General features: G+C 38.5%; 1 protein-coding gene across 3 annotated transcripts in view; it reads left to right on the forward strand.

Annotated features, from left to right (window-relative positions):
• Positions 1–11,188: 11,188 nt before the first annotated feature.
• LOC126326728 (AH receptor-interacting protein) overlaps positions 11,189–22,737 on the forward strand; it is a 181,116-nt gene continuing 169,567 nt past the window's right edge. The window contains exon 1 of one of the 3 annotated variants that reach the window (XR_007560865.1): positions 11,189–11,762. Coding sequence is in view for 1 of the 3 variants with exons in the window: in XM_049995794.1 (XP_049851751.1) it covers positions 11,688–11,762 (75 nt within the window). In the remaining 2 variants the exon portion in view is untranslated. The remainder of the gene's footprint in view (positions 11,763–22,737) is intronic. The other 2 variants (XR_007560866.1, XM_049995794.1) reach the window with 2 other exon arrangements.

Raw genomic sequence — 22,737 nt, forward strand, 5'->3', positions numbered from 1 at the left:
GGCTGGTTTTCCTGATAACGATCTACTAATGGACTTTGCACCTAATTTACATTACTGTGTAGTAGACACACTGCAACGACTTGAACCGGAAATGTTTGTTTATTTGGATAGTCCGCTTCTGAGTTGCCATATTTCGCTATAATATTTTGCTTTGTTTCAAAACGGCAAGTTTAGCTGACCACTGCAACTTGGTGACATCAGTAACAATTTAATACTCTTAAACAATTACTTTTGGTGTACGAGGAGTGTACTCTGTTGAATGAGGAATGCATGAAACACGAAAGCTGCGTCCAGTAACAGTAATTAACTTCCGGTTACATGACCAAACACAAGTCGGAATTCTGTCAATTCATCTCAGTACCTAGTAAAACTTAAACTGGAACGATCGCAAACATACTTTTGTGGGGAAGGCAAACGAAAGACTGCGCTTCATTGGCCGCGCACTAAGAATACGCAACAGGTTTACTGAAGACACTGCCTGCACTACGTTTGTCCGTCCACTGCTATAGTGTTCCTGCGCAATATGGGATCTTTGACAGACATGATTGACGGGGCGCGCCAAAAACGTCCAAGGAACAGTAGCACGATTTTTAATGTCACGAAATAGGTGCGAGAGAGTCCCAGATTTGATAAGCGAGTTAGGGTGTCATTCATGAAAACAAAAGCTTTTTTCGTCCTGCGAGATCTTTTCACGAAATTTCAATCACCAAAATCTGTTCTGAATCCCAAAACATTTCTTCCTAGGAAACTTACACGCGAAGAGCTGACCATGGTAATAATGTAATTCAGGGCTCGTAAGAAAAGATTTAAGTGGTCCTTTTTCCCACATGCTGTTACTGAGTGGGATGGAAGAGAAATAGTCCGAAGGTGGTTCAATGAACCTTCTGCCAGGCACGTAAGTCTGGATTCCAAAGAAATCCTGTAGATATACTCATGTAGATGTAACAACGAAATTATGTTGTAATTGCGATATGTGAGTTACATTTGACTTGAACATCGAAGTTGTTTACTGTTTATTTATTTTTTGTTCATTATTTTCAGACATAGACAAACACCTACGTGCGTTAAATTGATACTGCAATAAAGTGTCATGCATGGACCAATAACAATAAATTCTTAACTACTTGTTATGGTACTGCAATATCTGCCAGCGTCTTCAGAAGTGGATATCGCATACGACGTCCCTAGGGTGTTTATAAGTGGATATTCCAGACAACTTCGAACAAAATTTGAATGTAGCGTCGTAAAAGTTCCGTGATCAAACGATCTCAGTAGCTGGCGAATACTGTTTATCCTCACTAGACAGTATATATTACCATTATACGTGAGGTGAAAAGGGTATCGCCGGGCGTGGTGGCTGAGCAGCTGTAGGCGCTTCAGTCACGAACCGCGCGAACTTCGAGCATGGATGTTTGTGATGTCCTTCGGTTATGTAGGTTTAAGTAGTTCTAGGTCTAGGGGACTGATGACCTAAGCAGTTTGGTCGCATAGTTCTTAGAGCCATTTTTGACCTTTCACGTAACTTTTCTTTACAGAAACGGCCGTATCTTTTGATTGCGTTGACATAGAAGCTCACTTTTTTACACCACCAAGGGACCGTATACCGCAGGAAGTGGGATACATTTCCGCTAATTATGTCTACGCGTACTCGAGGTAAACGGATTTTAAGGGTTGGGTAGATAGATAGACGGCAAAGAAAGTGAGACTAGTAGGGTTCCATTTTTACCGATTTAGGTGACGAAATCCTAACAAAGAAAATAGCTACGTTAGTTACTGAAGATGAGGACCGCATAAATAATTCCCCATAATCAACAGTCGAAATGTTCTAGTTGCAGTCGATATATCAGCATATTAATCGTAGTTACGCTTTCGATACAAATCACGTCTACAGGAATGCAAATAAAATCCATTTCCCTTTACACATGGTCATTCAGATCCCAGAATTAATGCCACCGCGTTTTGGAAGTGCGAGCATTCCCATTGCTAGCTAGCTTAAGAAACACTTCGGCTAATCAACGTTTTCTGGCTGTGGCGAGTCTAATGAAGAATTCGAAACACTATAGAATACGTCTGGCAGCTGTGTCGCCCATTATTTCCTGGGTCGGTGCAGAATTATCCTACTAACTTTAATCGCTAGTAACAGTATTGTGTTATTTCGATAAACGTACCGAATGAGTGCCACACAAGCGGTGATATAAAGGTAGAAAATTCATGTTTTTGAGTCTAGAAAGCTCTATGCAACAGAAACCGCAGATCATTTTTTATTTTCATGTCTGGGGTAAATATAGAGGACTGTTTGCGTGGGTTGTCTGCTAGCGTATTTATAGGTGTTTGCTACTACAAGGGAGGTCTGATTTGTTTTGCGTTCTAATCTCGATGGAGGCTGATAGACTATCAGTAAAGCCATTTTAAGAAATTCTGTCGCCTCCAATACGTTTTATTGCTACATTTATTCTATACCAGCACCCTTTGGATGTCAATATGAAACTCTTATAGAATTTCACTCTTGTTACTACCTACTTTTTCCGCTTCTGTCAAGAACTGGATTGACGCAAGTGTGGCACTGAATGATTTTTAACTGTATGGCTCTTCACAAATTTCTAAATTTGCACGCTTTCATGGTAGGTCAGCAATGGTAATCGAGAATGACTGGTTTGACACAGACCGTTTCGCAGCCGGACGCGCGTAATATTTTGCTAATTCGTAACGATCTGGGGTACTTTGTCTTACTAAAACATTTATCTCGATAAGCTGAAATTCATTTTTATTTGTACAGTTCATACTAATTAGCGTTTCTTCTTTCATTTATATCTTATATTTACGTGTTGTGTTTAACACACTGATCAACATTAATATAATCTTACACATGATTGAAAACAGTCTGACAAAGCCCAGAGAGTTTTTCAATTTCATGCCTGTGCATAGTATGTTGGTAGCACTTCGTCACCTTGCCTGTTACACTGTGTAGCAGACTTTAAAGCTGTGCAGATCAGCATAACAAAAAGGCGAGGTGTCTCGCTCGTTGTGTTCACGACCTTACGTTATGACCGACGAGGTGTGGTTCGAATGGTACAACCATTCGAGCCATTCCTCGTCTTGTTCACGAAACTGTCTAAAAGGTGGTATAGCAGCTGTAGTAGGTGATGCTTGTTCCATTGCGTGCGCAGCGTTTGACCAGTAGCTACTGGACCGTGTTGACTAACTTAGATATATACTGTGTCTGGAACTGAAACATATGCATTAGCTTGTAGCATCTAACGCTTGCGGCTGTGATGGCAGAGCAGGGGTGGGACAGGTTGGATGGCCATGTTGGAAGAAACAAATGCAGCAAACAAACAATTCAAGCAAGCAAATAAAACAAAGAAAATTTGTGCAACACCCACCCGAAATTACTGACTCGCAAAAACGACAAGAAACTGTGCAAGCAAATAAGCGCCCCTACGAAGTAAAGACAAGAGAGAATTAACGCCCCACCAACATAAAAAATTCGGTGGGCTTCAGGCGTGGGTTTGGTTTGTAAGTCCTCGTCTCAATGTGGGGTCCTGTCCACTCGTCTTGTATAGGCTGCCTTAAGGATACTGCGTTCTCGGAATGATATAGAACAATTCAAGCAAATCACATTAATAGTTTTTAGTACAAATTAAGAAGATTGACAATACTTAAATCTGAATTTATAATGGTGTTGTAAGCGATGGGCGATTTGCAAACAATCTCTTTCGCTGTAGACAATGTCCATACAATCAATGGACATGGACCACTATTAACTGCTATCGTTAATATCAGTGTTCATCTAGTGCTATCTGCTATTGCTGCTCTAGTACTGTGCTGGTCTGTGAGTCCTGGTCTGCTACTGTGTGGCCGAGGCTGGCAGGCTTATATTCTCTTCTTGTAGATGCCGCTCCCGTGTGAAGCTAAGATTAATGGTTTTGATATGCTATGTTATGGTAAAAAATGGTAGTGTTGACAATGCAACATATGTTAGCGTCAAGAGACACTATAGATCACAAATCAGATTAGCAACATATAGAGCAAATGATAAATTCATCAAAAACTCCAATAATAAGTGTAAGCCTGCGTGGTTGGTCATTAAAGCAGAATTAGGTACAGGTAGTCATAATGTAAAAGTTACAACTGGTGTTAATGTCACCCCAGATGAATTTAACGTCTTTTTTATCAATGCAGCAAACCCTAATCCTTCATCTCCTCGTAAGAAGAGTTCAAAATCAAATTCACAATCCACTTATATAAACTAGTTTTTACAAAACATTGCTGATACTGTGCCAACCTGTAATTGGGGACATGTGGAAATAAGTGATGTAATTAAATCAGTGGCAAAGTTAAGTGATTCCATATCAGAAGATATTTATGACCTATCAAATTTTGTGATTAAAAAAATAATTGACTTCACATAATCCCTCTCTGCACACTCATAAACTGGATATTTGACAGTGGTATTTTTCCTGAATATCTAAAGAAGAAAATAGTAATTCCATTACACAAAAAGGGTGATAAAGACTGCACTAATAATTATCGTCCAATTTCTCTGGTACCTATTTTTTCAAAAATAATCGAATATTGTATACAAAAGCGAATCAATGTGCATTTGTCAAAAAACAATATACTGACTAAGTCTCATTTTTTTAGTGCCCAGTTATCAACAATAAATGCTGTTGAAAATGTTTTTTCTACTGTGCAATCTTCTTTTGAATCCAAATTATCTGCTGAAGCCACACTAGTGGACTTAAGCAAAACATTTGATTCTGTAAACCACACAATACTGCTAGAGAAACTATGGTGTCATGGCATTAGGGATCTGGAACTCTCCCTCATTAAATCATATCTCAGTAACAGAAAGAAAACTATAAGCTACAACAGTCAAAAGTCACTAGAGGTGTTCCCCAGGGATCAGTGCTTGGGCCATTACTGTTCAAAATATTTATAAATGACCAGCCCAGCACTATGCCATGCAAATCTGTGCTTTACGCACATGATACAACTTTCATCAATTCAGGGAAGGACATAAATAAACTGAAAGAGCAAAGTAAAGATTTTCTCATATTATCCAATATGTGGTTCGAAGCCAGTGAGTTAACTATTAACTATGAAAAGACCGTAAATATATCCTTCAGTTTACCCAATGCTGATATTGAGTACACTTCTACCAAACTTCTTGGCATATACTTAGATACGAAATTAACCTGGCAGAGTCACATAGACAACATATCTCGAAAGCTTTCGAGAGTTATCTATCTACTGAAAACATTATGCACCTGTGTTTCTGAAAGCCTGCTGATTATTTCCTATTATGAATTCTTTCATTGCCATATTAGCTATGGTATTCTTCTATGGGGTAATTCTCCATGGTCCTGGAAAATTTTTAATTGGCAGAAGAAAGCCATCAGGAGCATCTCTGGGATTACCAAAAATAACACATGATTTAGGTCATACTTCAAAGAATTGCAGATAATGACAGTCCCTTCTCTTTTTATATACATCTGGCATTTGTACATAAAAGAAAACTTTAACAGTTACAACCTTAGGCAGTCCATTCATAATCATAACACACATAAGACAGTTATGAATACATGAGGATAAGGCTTTTCAACACATTACCTGTGCAGGCACATTGTGTCTCTCTTAATATATTTATAAAAGTAAGACTAAAAGATGGCTGAAAGACAAAGCTTTTTACAGTGTTAAAGAATCTGAAAACTATTCAAAAATAGACCTAACTTACGAAACAACTTGCAACTCTGTTTGTACCTCTTCCTAAGCTTTTTTGTGTCTGTAGTTCCACATTTAACTGTTAAACACGTGGAGAAATCCTTATGTATGACATGTATTCTTTTATTATGCGCCAGCTGGGGTGGCCATGCGGTTCTAGGCGCTGCAGTCCGGAACCACGTGACTGCTATGGTTGCAGGTTCGAATCCTGCCATGGGCATGGATGTGTGTGATGTCATTAGGTTAGTTGGGTTTAGGTAGTTCTAAGTTATAGGGGACTGATAACCTCAGAAGTTAAGTCTTATAGTGCTCAGAGCCATTTGAACGATTTTTATTATGCTCATTCTTTAAAATGCACACTTTAGTTATGTGGGTATCTTTATGTATCAAATGTATTCCTTTATTATGAATGTTATTTTAAAATGTATACTTTAGCTTTGTGTGATACCTCACAATAGATATATTTCTTAATATGTAAATTGTACATTACTCATGACAACATAGATGCTTAAAGATGGATAAATAAATAAATAAATAAATAAGGACTACTTGAAAATTGTTACATAGCTCGGCTAGGGCTCACTGCAAATCCCTATGTTTGCTTACTGTTCCCACTCTGTACATGTACAGATGTATCTTAATGAGAGGAGCTAGACTTGGTGACCTGCTAACCAACTCTGCTTAGCAGATTGCCACAGTTATAATACAACTGCAGGTTATTCCATATAGGACAAGTTAGAACAATTTGCATTAAAAGACATGTGAGCCATTTTGGTGCCATTCTTTATAATGCACTGCCAACATATATAAAAGAGGTTGGAGATGGGAACAGCTTCTGGATCAGACAAAATAACTTTTTGTTGAGAAGTGTTTCTATAATGTACATGAATATGTTAGCTTAAAGATTACTAGATCCTCACTCAATGTTGGTTTTTTTGATTTGCTAACTGATGTGCCACTGCTGCTGTGTTTGTCAATGCAAAGAAGATCCTTCTGTTGGTTTTCCATTTTCCCTGTTTCAGATGCAGGATGATACACCCCTTTGAGGAGGGATCTGGTGTTAGCCTAATTGTGTGGTGGTCATAGTGTCAGTAGGGGTTTATTCCAAATCCAGCCATTCTGACTTGGGTTTTTCATGTGTTCCTCTTATCACCAAGATGAATGACTGGGTGGTTCCTTTGAGTAGGCCATGGCCAATTTGCTGCCCTATTCTATCCTATTTTATTAACATGTTATTTTTGTAATGTTTCTGACATGACCAAGACTACTGTATTAAATGTTCCACGGATGAATAAATAAATGGTGGTGACAAAGACATTCATGTGGTGTGCTGAATGCGAGCACATGCAGGACACAATGTGGTCATGTTGCTCTCTTCCAGAATGGCGCCTAACCAGCTAACACATTCCTATTCCACTCTCCCGTGTCATCCTTGTGATTTTGATTATAGTGGCCAGGTTTCCACACAGTTGGTTGTTTCCTTTGTTTTCTCATATGTACAAGCCTTTTCATGAATACCCCTCCAGGGTTCCCTTTTGGAAATTTGAGCATCCTGATACAAATGTTTGCACAGATCCCACTCCTGGCATCCTACACAGTCGTCTCACATGCAGCCACACCATGCACTGCAAGGTCTACATCTGGGCACTTCTCGTTACAGGATACTTGAATGATTAAGTTCCATCGACAGTCAACATAGTCATTGCAGTATCTGTCCAATCCATGTTATTTCCAATATTTTCATTGCTACTTTTTTAGATTAATATTTCTGAAAGGTAGACCTGCCAAACAATCGCTGAACAGCTACTGGGATCAATATAGGGCATTGAAAAATCTAAACATATTTCTAGATGTTCTATGGACAATATAAAATGGTTCAAATGGCTCTAAGCACTATGGGACTTAACACCTGAGGTCATCAGTCCCCTAAACTTAGAACTACTTAAACCTAACTAACCTAAATACCCCACACACAACCACACCTGAGGCAGGATTCAAACTTGCGACCATAGCAGGGAAACAGGGAGTGGCTATATACACAAAACCTGAAAAACGTATACACCATAGACCTCAGTGCATAATATGTCAAACAGTTATTCAAGTGCTGTTCTATAGTAATTAACTTGGAAACATACAAGATTTATTCATGGCAGTCTATAGGCACCCAACAAAAAATGTTTCAAGCTTCATTTAGGAATTAAAAGGAGTACTAATAAGACTTGATATAAATAAGTGGGAATTGAGTGTAGATCGAGATTTAAATAAAGATTTAGTCTTCAATAGTTTTGTTTGAAGGCACCTACAGTTAAAGGTTGCAGTTTTAGGCTGACATCTATCTGCCCCACTTGGCCCCCAGTAACATCATGAACAATATAATGACATAGTGCAAGAGCAATTGATAGTTTATTTGTATTTTTATTTCTGAAGCCACCTGTCTTTAATGAAACAGACGTGACCCCCTTAATTAATGGTTTATCTCACTGTGATGGTCAAACTTCAACATTAAGGCATCCCCATCATTCACTGATTCACTGAGTTAGCTGTGAATCACAATATGAAGGACAGGCTTCAGGGAGACAGAACAAGTCAAGTTATGCATCGACAGATGGGAACAGACGCTGCTGGCTGCCAACAACAAATAATTCTCATCTTTGAGACACAATGTTTTCATTGCTCAAAAATGTGGTATAAGAATAATACGTAATGTTCATCGACTATCATCTTGTAGACCTCTGTTTAGGGGTTAGGCATTTTAACTGCTGCTTCACACTACACATATTCCCCAAGATGCTTTTAATCCATTATAGTTTAAATAAGACAAAGATGTGCAGAATTATAGAATCATAAGAAAACTGATATTCATTATTCTACTTTTGGTCATATCTAAAAGCTGTTACTGATACCAACGTTAGTGTGCAGACCTTCATGGGGGAACCAGGAACTGAAATTATGGTAACAAAGCAAATACTTAATTCTGTTTCGAAGTATTCGTTTACAAAGGAAAATTCAGGAGTATTGACTCTCGCACAATCATTTGTATGTTAGTGCCAATGACGTCGAGGAACAGCTAAAAGTGAACAAAGCCCAAGGAATCGTTCGAAGCTGCATAATATCCTATACAGAATTTTCGGCTGAGTTAACTTCCTTTCTAATCATAGGCTTGGATCCCTCCAAAAGAAAACACTCCCAGTAGTTAGAAGAAAGCTCTGGTCATATTTTTATACACGAAGGGTAGGAGAAATGAACCACTAAACTACAGCACAATATCTTTGAGATTGATTATATAACTAACTGTATCACCCACTGGTTTCGCTTCAGTGAAACCTCAATGCACAAAATCATACACCAATCCATATTATAGAAACATTATTTTCTAACCTATAACAGTAAGCGGATTTGTCATTCATTGTCGTGCCTGTTATAAAAAAAAATTTACAAAGATATACGTGTTTGTACTTAGGCCTATAAAGGCCACCCCACATGTTACTGTGTAATTGAGATTATGTAGAAAAAATTTGGGCAAGCATAAGGACTCTACAGTCAACTTGATTCTTTATCGAATTTCGATTATGCATGCTTGTGCAACAATGACCCTGACATTGAATTATTAAAAAATATTACAGAAAATTCAGTCAGTGTAGCATCAAAATGGTTCAGAGCAAATGGTTTATTATTAAATGAAAATAAAACACAGTACCTGTTTTGCCGATTAAGAGATACCTTATTTCTGAATGTTTCAAATAATGTTAAATTTATTGGTATATATTTAGATAGTAAACTTAATTGGAATTACCATATTTACTGTTGTGTTGGCAGAAGAGCCAACACCGTGTTACTAGAGGAGGCCGAAATGCATGCGTTTTATCTCACACAGGCTGGCGTGAGGAGGGAAGGACTATACTGACGTGAGGTCTGGAACATGACAAGGAATTAGAATTCAAAAAGCGGACGTAATTAGTTTGATACTTAACTTTAATCCATTAATGATGAACGTCGCTCTTGTCGGAACATGATTCACAATATTATCTGTTCCGAATACATTCATAGTTACTGAATATGGCGCCTTGCTAGGTTGTACCAAATGATGTAGCCGAAGGTTATGTGAAACTGTCGTCTCTGCAAATGAGAGCGTAAGTAGACAGTGAACCATCGCTAGCAAAGTCGGCTGTACAAGCGGGGCGAGTGCTAGGAGTCTCTCTAGACTAGACCTGCCATGTGGCGGCGCTCGGTCTGCAATCACATAGTGGCGACACGCGGGTCCGACGTATACTAACGGACCGCGGTCGATTTAAAGGCCACCACCTAAGAAGTGAGGTGTCTGGCGGTGACATCACATTAACTGTATATCTGCTAGGCTTTCTAGAGGAATCTGTTTGTTGAGAAGGTTAAAAGGTTGTGTATCAGATCAGTATATTAGATCAGCATATTTTGCCTTCTTTCAGAGCATTATTTCTTATGGTTTACTATTATGGGAAAACTGTAGCCATGTACCTGATATTTTCCTACAGCAAAAAAAAAAAAAAAAAAAAAATAGTTGTAAGAATTATCACTGAGTCTGGTAGACTAGATTCCTGGAAGCCATTGTTTGTGAAACTTAAAGGTATCACTGTTGTTAATCTCTATATGTATACTGTTGTTCTACGTACCATGAACAATTTACCAAATCAGCAATTAAGAGAAAATATGCATTCGTATGATACGAGAAACAGGAAACCCATTGATGTACCTTTTCAAGCATTAATCTGTTTTTCTCTACACAGTTGCAAAGGGCAGTTATTATAATCTGATGTAATATTTTTTTTATATAATATGTTTTCCTGTCTTGGTATTCTGTATACTGACCTTCTCCTGTATTTTGTACTGGTACCTTCTGATTCATTTGGTTGTACTATCTCACTTTATATATTGACTATTAATAAAACTATTGTAATATTGTACTAATAACTCCTGCATATAATTTTGTTTATATTTTGTAATTTGACGTTGTCTATTGCTTCTGTAAACTAAACGACAATAAAATATTGTTATTATTATTATTATTATTATGCTTGAGCGTGTGTACCAAATAGGGAGTCTTGTGCAAGCATTTGATAGTTATATGGTTTGAAATAATTTTTAGTTGGTCCTGTTAAATTACATTCTGTACAAAGGTTGTACTGTACTACAGGTCAAGTCAAACAACACAATATCACCCATACATGGAGAAAGTGGGAAGAAAATTAACAGTTCTGTGGGATAGTTTCCATAGCGTGTCTGTCACGAATAGTTAATACGGGAATAATGCTTTCCTTTCTTTAACCACTCTTTACTCCACGTATCACATTTTATCCTTTGTTTTCATTTTCATGACACAAGCAAAAAGGTTGCCAAAGCCAGCGCATCGTCGTCTTAACTCGACATTTTCTAAAAAGCAAAGTAATGCTCGTACAAGCACCCTTGAACCATGTGTAGGTGCCAGGAATTTGTGCCTGCTTGCTCAAGCACGCTTGCGCACTTGTGTTTGTCAAGCAAGCCTTTAATGGGCTGCTACATTTGCAAATATGTGCAAATATGTTCCATGTTGCTGACAAATATTATAAGAGATGCTTGGAATTCGAGGACATGCAGTTATCAAGCGAAAATACTGATGCGCTTATTGTGTGTCAGTTGTTTACTGCTTAAGCACCCTACATCGTTCGAGTATTGAATCGAAATACCGACATTCAGATTTCTCATGTTGTTTGTGTTTGCTGTACCACCGTTTGACAGTACAGCTACTGGAAGTTGAAAGTGTTGTTAGAGAAAGAAAATATGATGTAAGGAAGTGAAATTTATTTCTCTTCGTTGCTGGGTAGATTCCATAGTGTTGAGTACGTACATAGCCGCTTACGACACTGTGATTTTGAATGAAACATCTGGGTCCAGTCACCTCGAAACTAGTCACTGAGACTTTAACATATAAGGTAAACATATTCTGATACGGAATGAGTGAAGCTTTGATCAGCAAGACAATATTGCATGCTGGCAGCAAGTGCGTCACCTTCGAAAAAGGGACAAAGGTAAGTGTACACGAATGAATAAGTAAACGAAAAATAAAGAAAGTTATTCTCAGAGAGTCTGGTTTGTCTTCAAAGTTCGGTGACCCATCATCATAATTAGTTGGGTACTGTCAACATATTGTAACTGCAAAAAGTTTATGTAGCAACAAATGTGTTACTACTACGTATTTGCAACGTTTCAGTCGCAAATATGTTACGATATTTAAAGGAAGTGATGGTGGAGAGGGTGGGAACAAATACGTAACTGTGGCGTACCATCAGTAATGGTGTTTGAAGCCATCTGCTGTACAGGAAAATGGCGTGATTAGGTTTAGGCGTATAAGATCAAGAAAGTTGCTAATAAGATAAATGCGTGTGCAAACCATTTGTCTATAAACAGTGATAGTCATTACACTATTATCTTTTAAATGAGAAATTTGAACTATAGAGCTAATTGAACTGTATATTCTGATGATGAAACTAACAGTACAGCTAAATGTTTAATATACAAATTTGCATTCTTTTGAGGAGAAGGACCCATTTTCGATAGCATGTCGGGATACCTTTTCAGGACTGAAGTTTGAGTATTGCACCACTACTGAAATTTTGGTTCTGGTGACAGACTCATCTCGACCATAGTCCAAGACCCAGGATTTGAAGGTGGCAATTTGGTTGATGTTGGCGAAGCCAACGAAAATGAAAGCAGAAAATCTTATTGTGGTTCAAAATGATTGGAAGCGAAGCTTATTTTTACGTCAGGAACATTCCACATTAAATCGCACAGGTCATGTCACTCATTAGCTCAGATTTTCACGAAACTTTGCACACTTTCGTATACTTATAACATTTTAACTTATGCAAAATATTTTTGCTTTCAGGCTAAAACCTTTTTTTATATCGAATATTAATGAAGGGATATTCTGATAACTGGGCTCTGCTCAGTACAAAATGGTACTTATCTGCATAAATGCACATAACTCAGGTGTTTATGAAGGTTTTGATTTGGAATTTTTTCATAACTTACAAAGAGCACATGCTTAACAGACATGTAATTATTGGAGCAGGAAAGTTACAAAGAAAATACAACAGAATTTAATGTGTCACTTTCCAATTTCTGGTTAAACTACAGACCCATTGAAATATGATTATATCACATTCCTACAACCTGATGGGAACTTATTATTGGTCTTAAAAAAATTCCAAGACAGTACACAATGTAATAAAGTAAAATTATTAATGAATTTTCATGAATGTACACACAAATAAATCTGAAATCACTATACTTTGTGTTGTGATGAAACAAAAACAAACAAATCTAAGAAAGATCATCCACACATGACGCCCACTGCTTCAGATTTTCATGAAACTTTTTATACTTGATACTTTCTGCATCCCCCCATGAACCATGGACCTTGCCACTGGTGGGGAGGCTTGTGTGCCTCAGCGATACAGATAGCCGTACCGTAGGTGCAACCACAACGGAGGGGTATCTGTTGAGAGGCCAGACAAACATGTGGTTCCTGAAGAGGGGCAGCAGCCTTTTCAGTAGTTGCAGGGGCAACAGTCTGGATGATTGACTGATCTGGCCTTGTAACAATAACCAAAAGAGCCTTGCTGTGCTGGTACTGCGAACGGCTGAAAGCAAGGGGAAACTACAGCCGTAATTTTTCCCGAGGGCATGCAGCTTTACTGTATGATTAAATGATGATGGCATCCTCTTGGGTAAAATATTCCGGAGGTAAAATAGTCCCCCATTCGGATCTCCGGGCGGGGACTACTCAGGAGGATGTCGTTATCAGGACAAAGAAAACTGGCGTTCTACGGGTCGGAGCGTGGAATGTCAGATCCCTTAATCGGGCAGGTAGGTTAGAAAATTTAAAAAGGGAATGGATAGGTTGAATAGGAAAACAGGAATGCGGGTAAGCTACTACAAACAGCATAGTGAACGCATTATTGTGGCCAAGATAGATACGAAGCCCACACCTACTACAGTAGTACAAGTTTATATGCCAACTAGCTCTGCAGATGATGAAGAAATTGAAGAAATGTATGATCAAATAAAAGAAATTATTCAGATAGTGAAGGGTGACGAAAATTTAATAGTCATGGGTGACTGGAATTCGGTAGTAGGAAAAGGGAGAGAAGGAAACGTAGTAGGTGAATATGGACTGGGGCAAAGAAATGAAAGAGGAAGCCGCTTGGTAGAATTTTGCACAGAGCACAACTTAATCATAGCTAACACTTGGTTCAAGAATCATAAAAGGAGGCTGTATACATGGAAGATCCCTGGAGATACTAAAAGGTATCAGAGGAGTAGGTTTAATAATAAATAGGAATGCGGGTAAGCTACTACAAACAACATAGTGAACGCATTATTGTGGCCAAGATAGATACGAAGCCCACACCTACTACAGTAGTACAAGTTTATATGCCAACTAGCTCTGCAGATGATGAAGAAATTGAAGAAATGTATTATCAAATAAAAGAAATTATTCAGATAGTGAATATAATGGTAAGACAGAGATTTAGGAACCAGGTTTTAAATTCTAAGACATTTCCAGGGGCAGATGTGGACTCTGACCACAATCTATTGGCTATGAACTGTAGATTAAAACTGAAGAAACTACAAAAAGGTGGGAATTTAAGGAGATACGACCTGGATAAACTGAAAAATCCAGAGGTTGTACAGAGTTTCAGGGAGAGCATAATTGAACAATTGACAGGAATGGGGGAAAGAAATACAGTAGAAGAAGAATGGGTAACTTTGAGGGATGAAGTAGTGAAGACAGCAGAGGATCAAGTAGGTAAAAAGATGAGGGCTAGTAGAAATCCTTGGATAACAGAAGAAATACTGAATTTAATTGATGAAAGGAGAAAATATAAAAATGCAGTAAATGAAGCAGACAAAAAGGAATACAAACGTCTAAAAAATGAGATTGACAGGAAGTGCAAAATGGCTAAGCAGGGATGGCTAGAGGACAATTGTAAGGATGTAGAGGCTTCTCTCACTAGGGGTAAGATAGATACTGGCTACAGGAAAATTAAAGAGACCTTTGGAGAAAAGAGGACCACTTGTATGAATATTAAGAGCTCAGATGGAAACCCAGTTCTCACCATATAAGGGAAAGCAGAAAGGTGGAAGGAGTATATAGAGGGTCTATACAAGGGCGATGTACTTGAGGACAATATTATGGAAATGGAAGGGGATGTAGATGAAGATGAAATGGGAGATACAATACTACGTGAAGAGTTTGACAGAGCACTGAAAGACCTGAGTAGAAACAAGGCCCCTGGAGTAGACAACATTCCATTGGAACTACTGACGGCCTTGGGAGAGCGAGTCCTGACAAAACTCTACCATCTGGTGGGCAAGATGTATGAGACAGGCGAAATACCCTCAGACTTAAAGAAGAGTATAATAATTCCAATCCCAAAGAAAGCAGGTGTTGACAGATGTGAAAATTACCGAACAATCACTTTAATAAGTCACAGCTGCAAAATACTAACACGAATTCTTTACAGATGAATGGAAAAACTAGTAGAAGCTGACCTCGGGGAAGATCAGTTTGGATTCCGTAGAAATGTTGGAACACGTGAGGCAATACTGACCCTACGACTTATCTTAGAAGCGAGATTAAGGAAGGGCAAACCTACGTTTCTAGCATTTGTAGACTTAGAGAAAGCTTTTGACAATGTTGACTGGAATACTCTCTTTCAAATTCTGAAGGTGGCAGGGGTAAAATACAGGGAGCGAAAGGCTATTTACAATTTGTACAGAAACCAGATGGCAGTTATAAGAGTTGAGGGAGATGAAAGGGAAGCAGTGGTTGGGAAAGGAGTGAGACAGGGTTGTAGCCTCTCCCCGATGTTATTCAATCTGTATATTGAGCAAGCAGTGAGAGAAACAAAAGAAAAATTCGGAGTAGGTATTGAAGTCCATGGAGAAGAAATAAAAACTTTGAGGTTCGCCGATGACATCGTAATTCTGTTAGAGACAGAAAAGGACTTGGAAGAGCAGTTGAACGGAAGGATAGTGTCTTGAAAGGAGTATATAAGATGACCATCAACAAAAGCAAAATGAGGATAATGGAATGTAGTCGAATTAAGTCATGTGATCCTGAGGGAATTAGATTAGGAAATGACACACTTAAAGTAGTAAAGGAGTTTTGCTATTTGAGGAGCAAAATAACTGATTATGGTCGAAGTAGAGAGGATATAAAATGTAGACTGGCAATGGCAAGAAAAGCGTTTCTGAAGAAGAGAAGTTTGTTAACATCGAGTATAGATTTGTGTGTCAGGAAGTCATTTCTGAAAGTATTTGTATGGAGTGTAGCCATGTATGGAAGTGAATCATGGACGATAAATAGTTTGGACAAGAAGAGAATAGAAGCTTTCGAAATGTGGTGCTACAGAATAATGCTGAAGATTAGATGGGTAGATCACATAACTAATGAGGAAGTATTGAATCGGATTGGGGAGAAGAGAAGTTTGTGGCACAACTTGACCAGAAGAAGGGATCGGTTGGTAGGACATGTTCTGAGGCATCAAGGGATCACCAATTTAGTATTGGAGGGCAGCGTGGAGGGTAAATATCGTAGAGGGAGACCAAGAGATGACTACACTAAGCAGATTCTGAAGGATGTAGGTTGCAGTAGGTACTGGGAGATGAAGCAGCTTGCACAGGATAGAGTAGCATGGAGAGCTGCATCAAACCAGTCTCAGGACTGAAGACCACAACAACAACAACAACAACAACAACAACAACAACTTTCTGCATGGGAATATTCAGTACAAAATTTCTCCACATATGTAGTTTGGAGGGCAGAGAATGGAAATTTACAAACATAAATGCCGCAACTGAAGTTTGTTATTTTGATTGTGTTACTTCAGAAGCAAACAACAACAATAATAATAATAACAGAAAGTATCTTTTTCAACACCTCACTGTCATATTTAACAAGATGTTACAGGAGGGATGTTTCTTTATTGTAAACAAATATTAACTGTTACTTATGGGAATATAGTCAACTTAAGTTGTTATGGTCCAAACAATTATTTTTAAAATCTCTGACTGCTGATATACGATTTATTTTCATCAAAGCTGCTGCTATTTAAAAAGAAAAAAGAAGTAGCACCCTGAGTTTTGATAGATATTTCACATCATTGTTCAGAAGTTCTTTCAAATCAAATTATGTAAACTGACATTCTATGTAGTAAGGCTGCCTTATAAAAATACAGAGTGAAAAGTTATAAATTTAATTGAAACATTTACATTAGATGGGTTCTTTAAATGACAGTATTTGTTTCTCCAGCGAGTTATCAATTAATTTATTTTTGTTTAGGTCTATGTGGAAGTGTACAATTCCACCCATCTGCTTTGACCCATGACGCAAGGGTGGTGTTGTGTGTGACGTCATTATGATGTGGAGTTTGAGTTTGTGGTGTTTGACGTTATCCTCTGGTGGTGGTGGTGGTGGTGGTGGTGGTGGTGTTTTTAAGCTTTGGTGTTGAAGGTGTGAAGTCATTGGCAGTATTTGTAGCTCGGGATGTAAGGTTTGGAAATTTTTTTCAGTGAGTTATCAATTAGTTTCTTTTTGTTCATGTGTTTTACATTTTCTTTAGGTGTTGTTGGTTTGCTGTTTGTGGTGTGGTAGGACATGCCTTCTATTGTTAGATATTGATATGATTATGGAATATAACACTGCTAAATTGCAGTTGGAGACCTCCAGTTATTTGGATTGATTGCTGAGATTGTGAAGTGAAGTGTAGTGTAGAGAGAGAGAGAGAGAGAGAGAGAGAGAGAGAGAGAGAGAGAGAGAGAGAGGGAGTGTGGGGTGGGGGTGGGGGAGGGGGTGGCAGATAGCCAGCCTAGTTTGCAGTACTGAAAATTGTTAGTGGTAAGTAATTGTTTTCTTTTGGGTCTATTCTTCTCGAGTTGTGATGTCTTGTCTGTTTATGGTGTATTGATTGTGTTTTCATTCATCTAGGGATGTTTGATTTTTGGGTTTTTGAGGTGTTGCAGTTTTTATTTTATTTTTTGTGGTTGAAGGTATTTTTTGGCATCAGTAGTTGGGGTTGACCTATATAGGTCAAGGGAAATAACCGATTCCAATTTCTGTTGTTTTAGTTGTGGTTATTGTTGTTTTGGTGATGTCAGGTGTGGTTGATCTCTATAGGTCAAGTGAAATGTCGGATTAAAATTTTTGTTGTTGTAGGTGTTATTTTCTGGTATCGACAGTTGCCATAGAGCTATTATAAGTCAAGAGAAGTGTCGGATTCCTTTTGATTTTTGTTGGTGTAGCAGAATACTGTAATTTTGTTCTTGTTCTTTTTTCCCCGTCATTTTGTATGTGTGTCTTTTTTTATTTTTTAATTTTTTAGGTATATTTAGCTTGTCCCCACCCTATAACCACCAATTCCCCTCAGTTGCCCTGTTACTTAGATTATATTTTTGGGGGGAGATGTTACTGTCTTATTTTGTTCCTATATATTTTCGTGGTTATCGACATGTGTATCTAGCGATGTCATAGGCGCTGTATTGGAGATGCTTAGAATGGCCATTTTTGCCATAGTGATGACTTCATGTGTCAAAGCAGACAGGTGGAATCGGACACTTGTGTAATCCCATTCTAGCTACACTAATGTTAATTTAAAATGTACATGTTCGGTAGTGAAGATCCCTGAAACTATCAATGAAACTTCTTAAGAGCTCTTCTGTTTTTAATCCACTGTGACAAATTATATTCTCTTAACTTCATATCTTCTTCATTAAAATAATACTTTCCCCTTAATATTGTTGATTTAGGTACACCAACTGCACATAAAATGATTCCCAAAGGCACAAAACAAGAGGCTTCCTTTTTGATCCAGAAGAATGACACTGCTGGATCAGGTGGGTGGAGAGAAAGTAGTTCAGCATTTCCATCTTCATCACAGACATTCCTGACAAAGGCGATGTACCATGTCACCATATACAGCTGCTACAAAAGAATTTTGTTGAGGACGAGTGCATGTGAATTGAGGGGGATATTCATTGAATGAAAAAACCAAGGAAGTCTTTTCAGAATAAGTTAATCTTCTAATCATTAAAGAATCACAAGAAAGTGGTTTGTAATGGTGAAAATTGTGGTACAAGGTATTGTGTGGGTTGTCAAAAATGTATTCTCAAAGTTCTTGTGTAGGAATTCTACATTGACTTTCTCTAAGAAGAGAGAGGGAGAGAGGTGGAGAGGGGGGAGGGGGAGGGAGGACCATTTGTCAATATTAGCATTGCAGAAATCGTAAACACTCGATGCAGCTGTTATTTGAGCATAATCTGCTAGTTGAAGACTAGCCCTTCTCAGTACATATTTTAGAGTTCCTCCCAAACCACAGAAAACAGATTTACCGTGGCTAGTAGCTAACAAGGAATGCTCAGCGTTAATAGAAAAATCGTTTTTGTGCTCTCACATTTTTTTAAAGTTGTCTCTGTTCTTATATTAAGCAGCACATCCATCAATGAAAGAATACACTTTCTTCACTTGTGGTTAATGCTCTGCCAGCCACATAACCATTTCCTTCAAGAAAGCATTTACAAATCCAACATCATGTTCCATGTTATCGCTTATAAAGAGTGGTTTACTATTACCAATTTACTTTCTTCATTTACAACATAAACGCACAGGGATGGATTGTACTGGTGCTTCTTGTCCAGTGGTTTCTCTGAATTCTATGCTGAATTACAAAACTGTTGTTTTCAGCAAAGTCCACTAAGAGAATTGCTTTTTCCAGAGTTAGATTTCTGTCAATTTTTTCAATTATGTTCACTGACACTAGATACAAATAATTGTGGTTTAAGTGCCTGTAATTATGTTACCAACAAGTCTATGTATTCACCAACACTGGCAGATTGCTTTACCAATTCTGCCTGATTATATTTGTTTATCCACTGGCTGAACTCCATTTTATCATCAGCAACTAATTCTGACAGTTTGTCATCGCTGCAACAATTATTACAGTGATTAAGCGTGCACTTGTAGTTTTCAGTGTCACATACAAGAAATTTTATAAGTTCTTTGTTTATTTCTTCAATGTGTTCCACATCCAAAAGCAGTTCTACATTTTGCTGGATACCACACACAAATGCACACACTGAATGAGTGCCTGCTAAAATACATCACTTCGGTTGTAGTGAAGAAACTTTAGAAAGGCCAGTGTTAATGTTAGGATTCTGAAGTTGCAAACAATGAGTCTTTTTTGCATGTACACATTCTTCTGGATGCTAACTTTGTCTTTTGCTCCTTGTAACATTCGAGCATATTCATCATTTTGGTAGAAATCAGTGACAGTCTTCACCACTTCATCAGCAATAACTTTCCCACTTTTTGATTTAGGAATTGATAAAATACCGGAAATACAGAAGCGTCTGATTCCACCCGTCTGCTTTGACCGATGACGTCACAAATATGGCGGAAACAACTGTACACTAAGATTTCAATATGGCGCCTGTGACGTCATTACATAAACGTGACAACAAACATGAAAATGCTTTGAAAAAACAACACGCACATGTTCCACAAGAAACCTAATGAAACCAATGGGACAAATGTGGGAAATTGGGTGTTTTTGGGTGGGTACAAAGTAAATATACACACACCGCTATACCAAACTACACAAAATGATAAAAAAACTGACAGCACAAAACTCCCCAAATTCTACCAAACACAATATCCTCTGGAACCTGACACTTCCCTGGACCTATATAGCTCAACAGCAACTCCTGCTACTAGAACACCCACAGCCACAACCACTCATTGGGATCAAACAGTCCCCTTCACCCACATACGTCAACTGCAACTCCTAATACCAAAAAACTCTCAGATACGACCACAAATTGGAATCTAAAACTTCCCTTCAACTCTATACCTAGAAACCAACACACAGTTCCATATCACCAGTACAACAAACCACTCAACCAGAACCACTCCACCAGCCAGAACAACACACAACAAATACACTAAAAACTAGAAAAATAAAAACTTACCACAACAAAGTTCCAGCGCCGCTACCTAGGCCGGACACCATAATCACACCCAGCCACAAAAACACACACACACACACACACACACACACACACACACACACACACACACACACACAAAAAAATACACAACCAAGAGAAAGACCCACCCACACCCCTTACCCAACCCCCAAACCAAATCTCCCCCCACATCACAAAATAAAATACCCATAAACGAAAAAACAAATGCAAAATAAAAAAATCTCAACCACACCCTATAACTCAACAAAAACTGCAACAAAATAGATCCTCCACAACTAAATCACAAACCAGCACATCCCCCCCCCCACCCCCCCCCCCCACACACACACACAATCAATACCAACAAGTAAACACCCCTTAGCCCTTAAACGAAGGGGTGAAAAAAATCCTTGGGGATGCTCTTCTGCCAACAGTACTCATCTAAATGAGACTGAAGGTTAGAAGAGCGCCTCTTCCCCCTCCCAAGAACTGACTTAATGGCCCCCCACATCCCCTCTATATTATTCGTACAAGGCCCCATCTCATAATTATCTCTTAATTATGGTTCGCAACTAAATGATTGTACCATCTCTCGCCCACCCCCCTATAAGAAGAAAAAGCATTGGAAACTACAGTGGTACCTGGTTCTATTAACTCCTCAATTAACCCCACTAATTCCATCTTAGACCACCCCTCCACAACCCTAAAAACACATTCTGAACACCCACCCCCTGGTACAACAGCCCCCGCACCCAGAGACCAACCACAGACTTACTTCTTTTTCCCAAACTGTGACTCGTCCACCCCCACCACAACCCCAGGCCCACCCAACTTACCCCTGTACTGAATAAACTCGGAACATACTTCACGACAAAATGAAAACCAATCAAGCACACTCCTCTCATGCATGCAAAAACTTTGAGAGGGTTTATTACAAAAGTAATACGTCAACAACACTACAGGTGACCGCCAATAAAATGTTTGTTCTACTATGTTTGTTGTGTTCAAAGCGGCTGGAACACAAGTGACCACAGATTAAGACCAACCTATTCGTGTGCTAAGGTCACTGTCACCCCTATGCTATTCTGGCATCTTGTACATTCCATCCTTTAGGAGTTTCAGGGTTCCAACATCTTAAACACTGATGGTTCTAAAACAATAGATGTGATGGGATAATCTTTTACGTCTTCCTCCTGTCATGGTACATCATTTACTGCTGGGATCATGTAGTGTGTTCACAGCAGAGCTGCTAGCCATTAACAGGGCCCTCTGTTTTGTTACTGAGGTCACCCTTCACAGTGTTTTGTTTGTACTGATTCAGTGAGCAGCCTGTAGGCTATAGACTGATCCTTTTTTTGTCTTCCTTTGGTCTCTGCTCTCCATGACCTTCTCTCTGTCCTTGACTGTGCTGTCTGCTCAGTTGTCACTCTGTGAGTCCCACATCCTGTGGGCATCCCAGGAAATGAATTGGCTGACAGTTTGACTAGAGATGCAGATACTTACAGAAATGTGGTAGGGAGCTGGTGATGAGCGGAAAGGTACTGAGCCATAATGAGTTTATTAAGTTTCTAAAACAGTAATGATTTTTTTTAGCAAAATCCAAGCATGACATTAACTGAAAAGACTAAATTTCAATATCTCAATTGATAGCAAACACCTTAAAATGGCAACAGTGTAAAATCACTTCCTTTTGTCAAGTATGAAGTAAAATAAAGTACATTTACATTACAAATAGGAAAACATGTGATCAAATGATTGTCACAAATCAACCATCGGCTATTGCCAGTACTTACGAAAACACCATTGCCTTTGAAGAAACCAAAGTGACTGACAATTGGAGTTCTAATTTATGATGATAGATGTGGCGGCAAAGGCAATGCCAGTAACAATAATTCCTCCTTCTCTACTAACATTGGACGGCAGTTGCTGCTACCACAGTACTAGAAACCTCCATTAATAACTTCCATTGTGTTACAC

The sequence above is a fragment of the Schistocerca gregaria genome, chromosome 1 (genome assembly GCF_023897955.1).
Source record: "Schistocerca gregaria isolate iqSchGreg1 chromosome 1, iqSchGreg1.2, whole genome shotgun sequence".
Classification (NCBI taxonomy): Eukaryota; Metazoa; Arthropoda; class Insecta; order Orthoptera; family Acrididae; genus Schistocerca; species Schistocerca gregaria.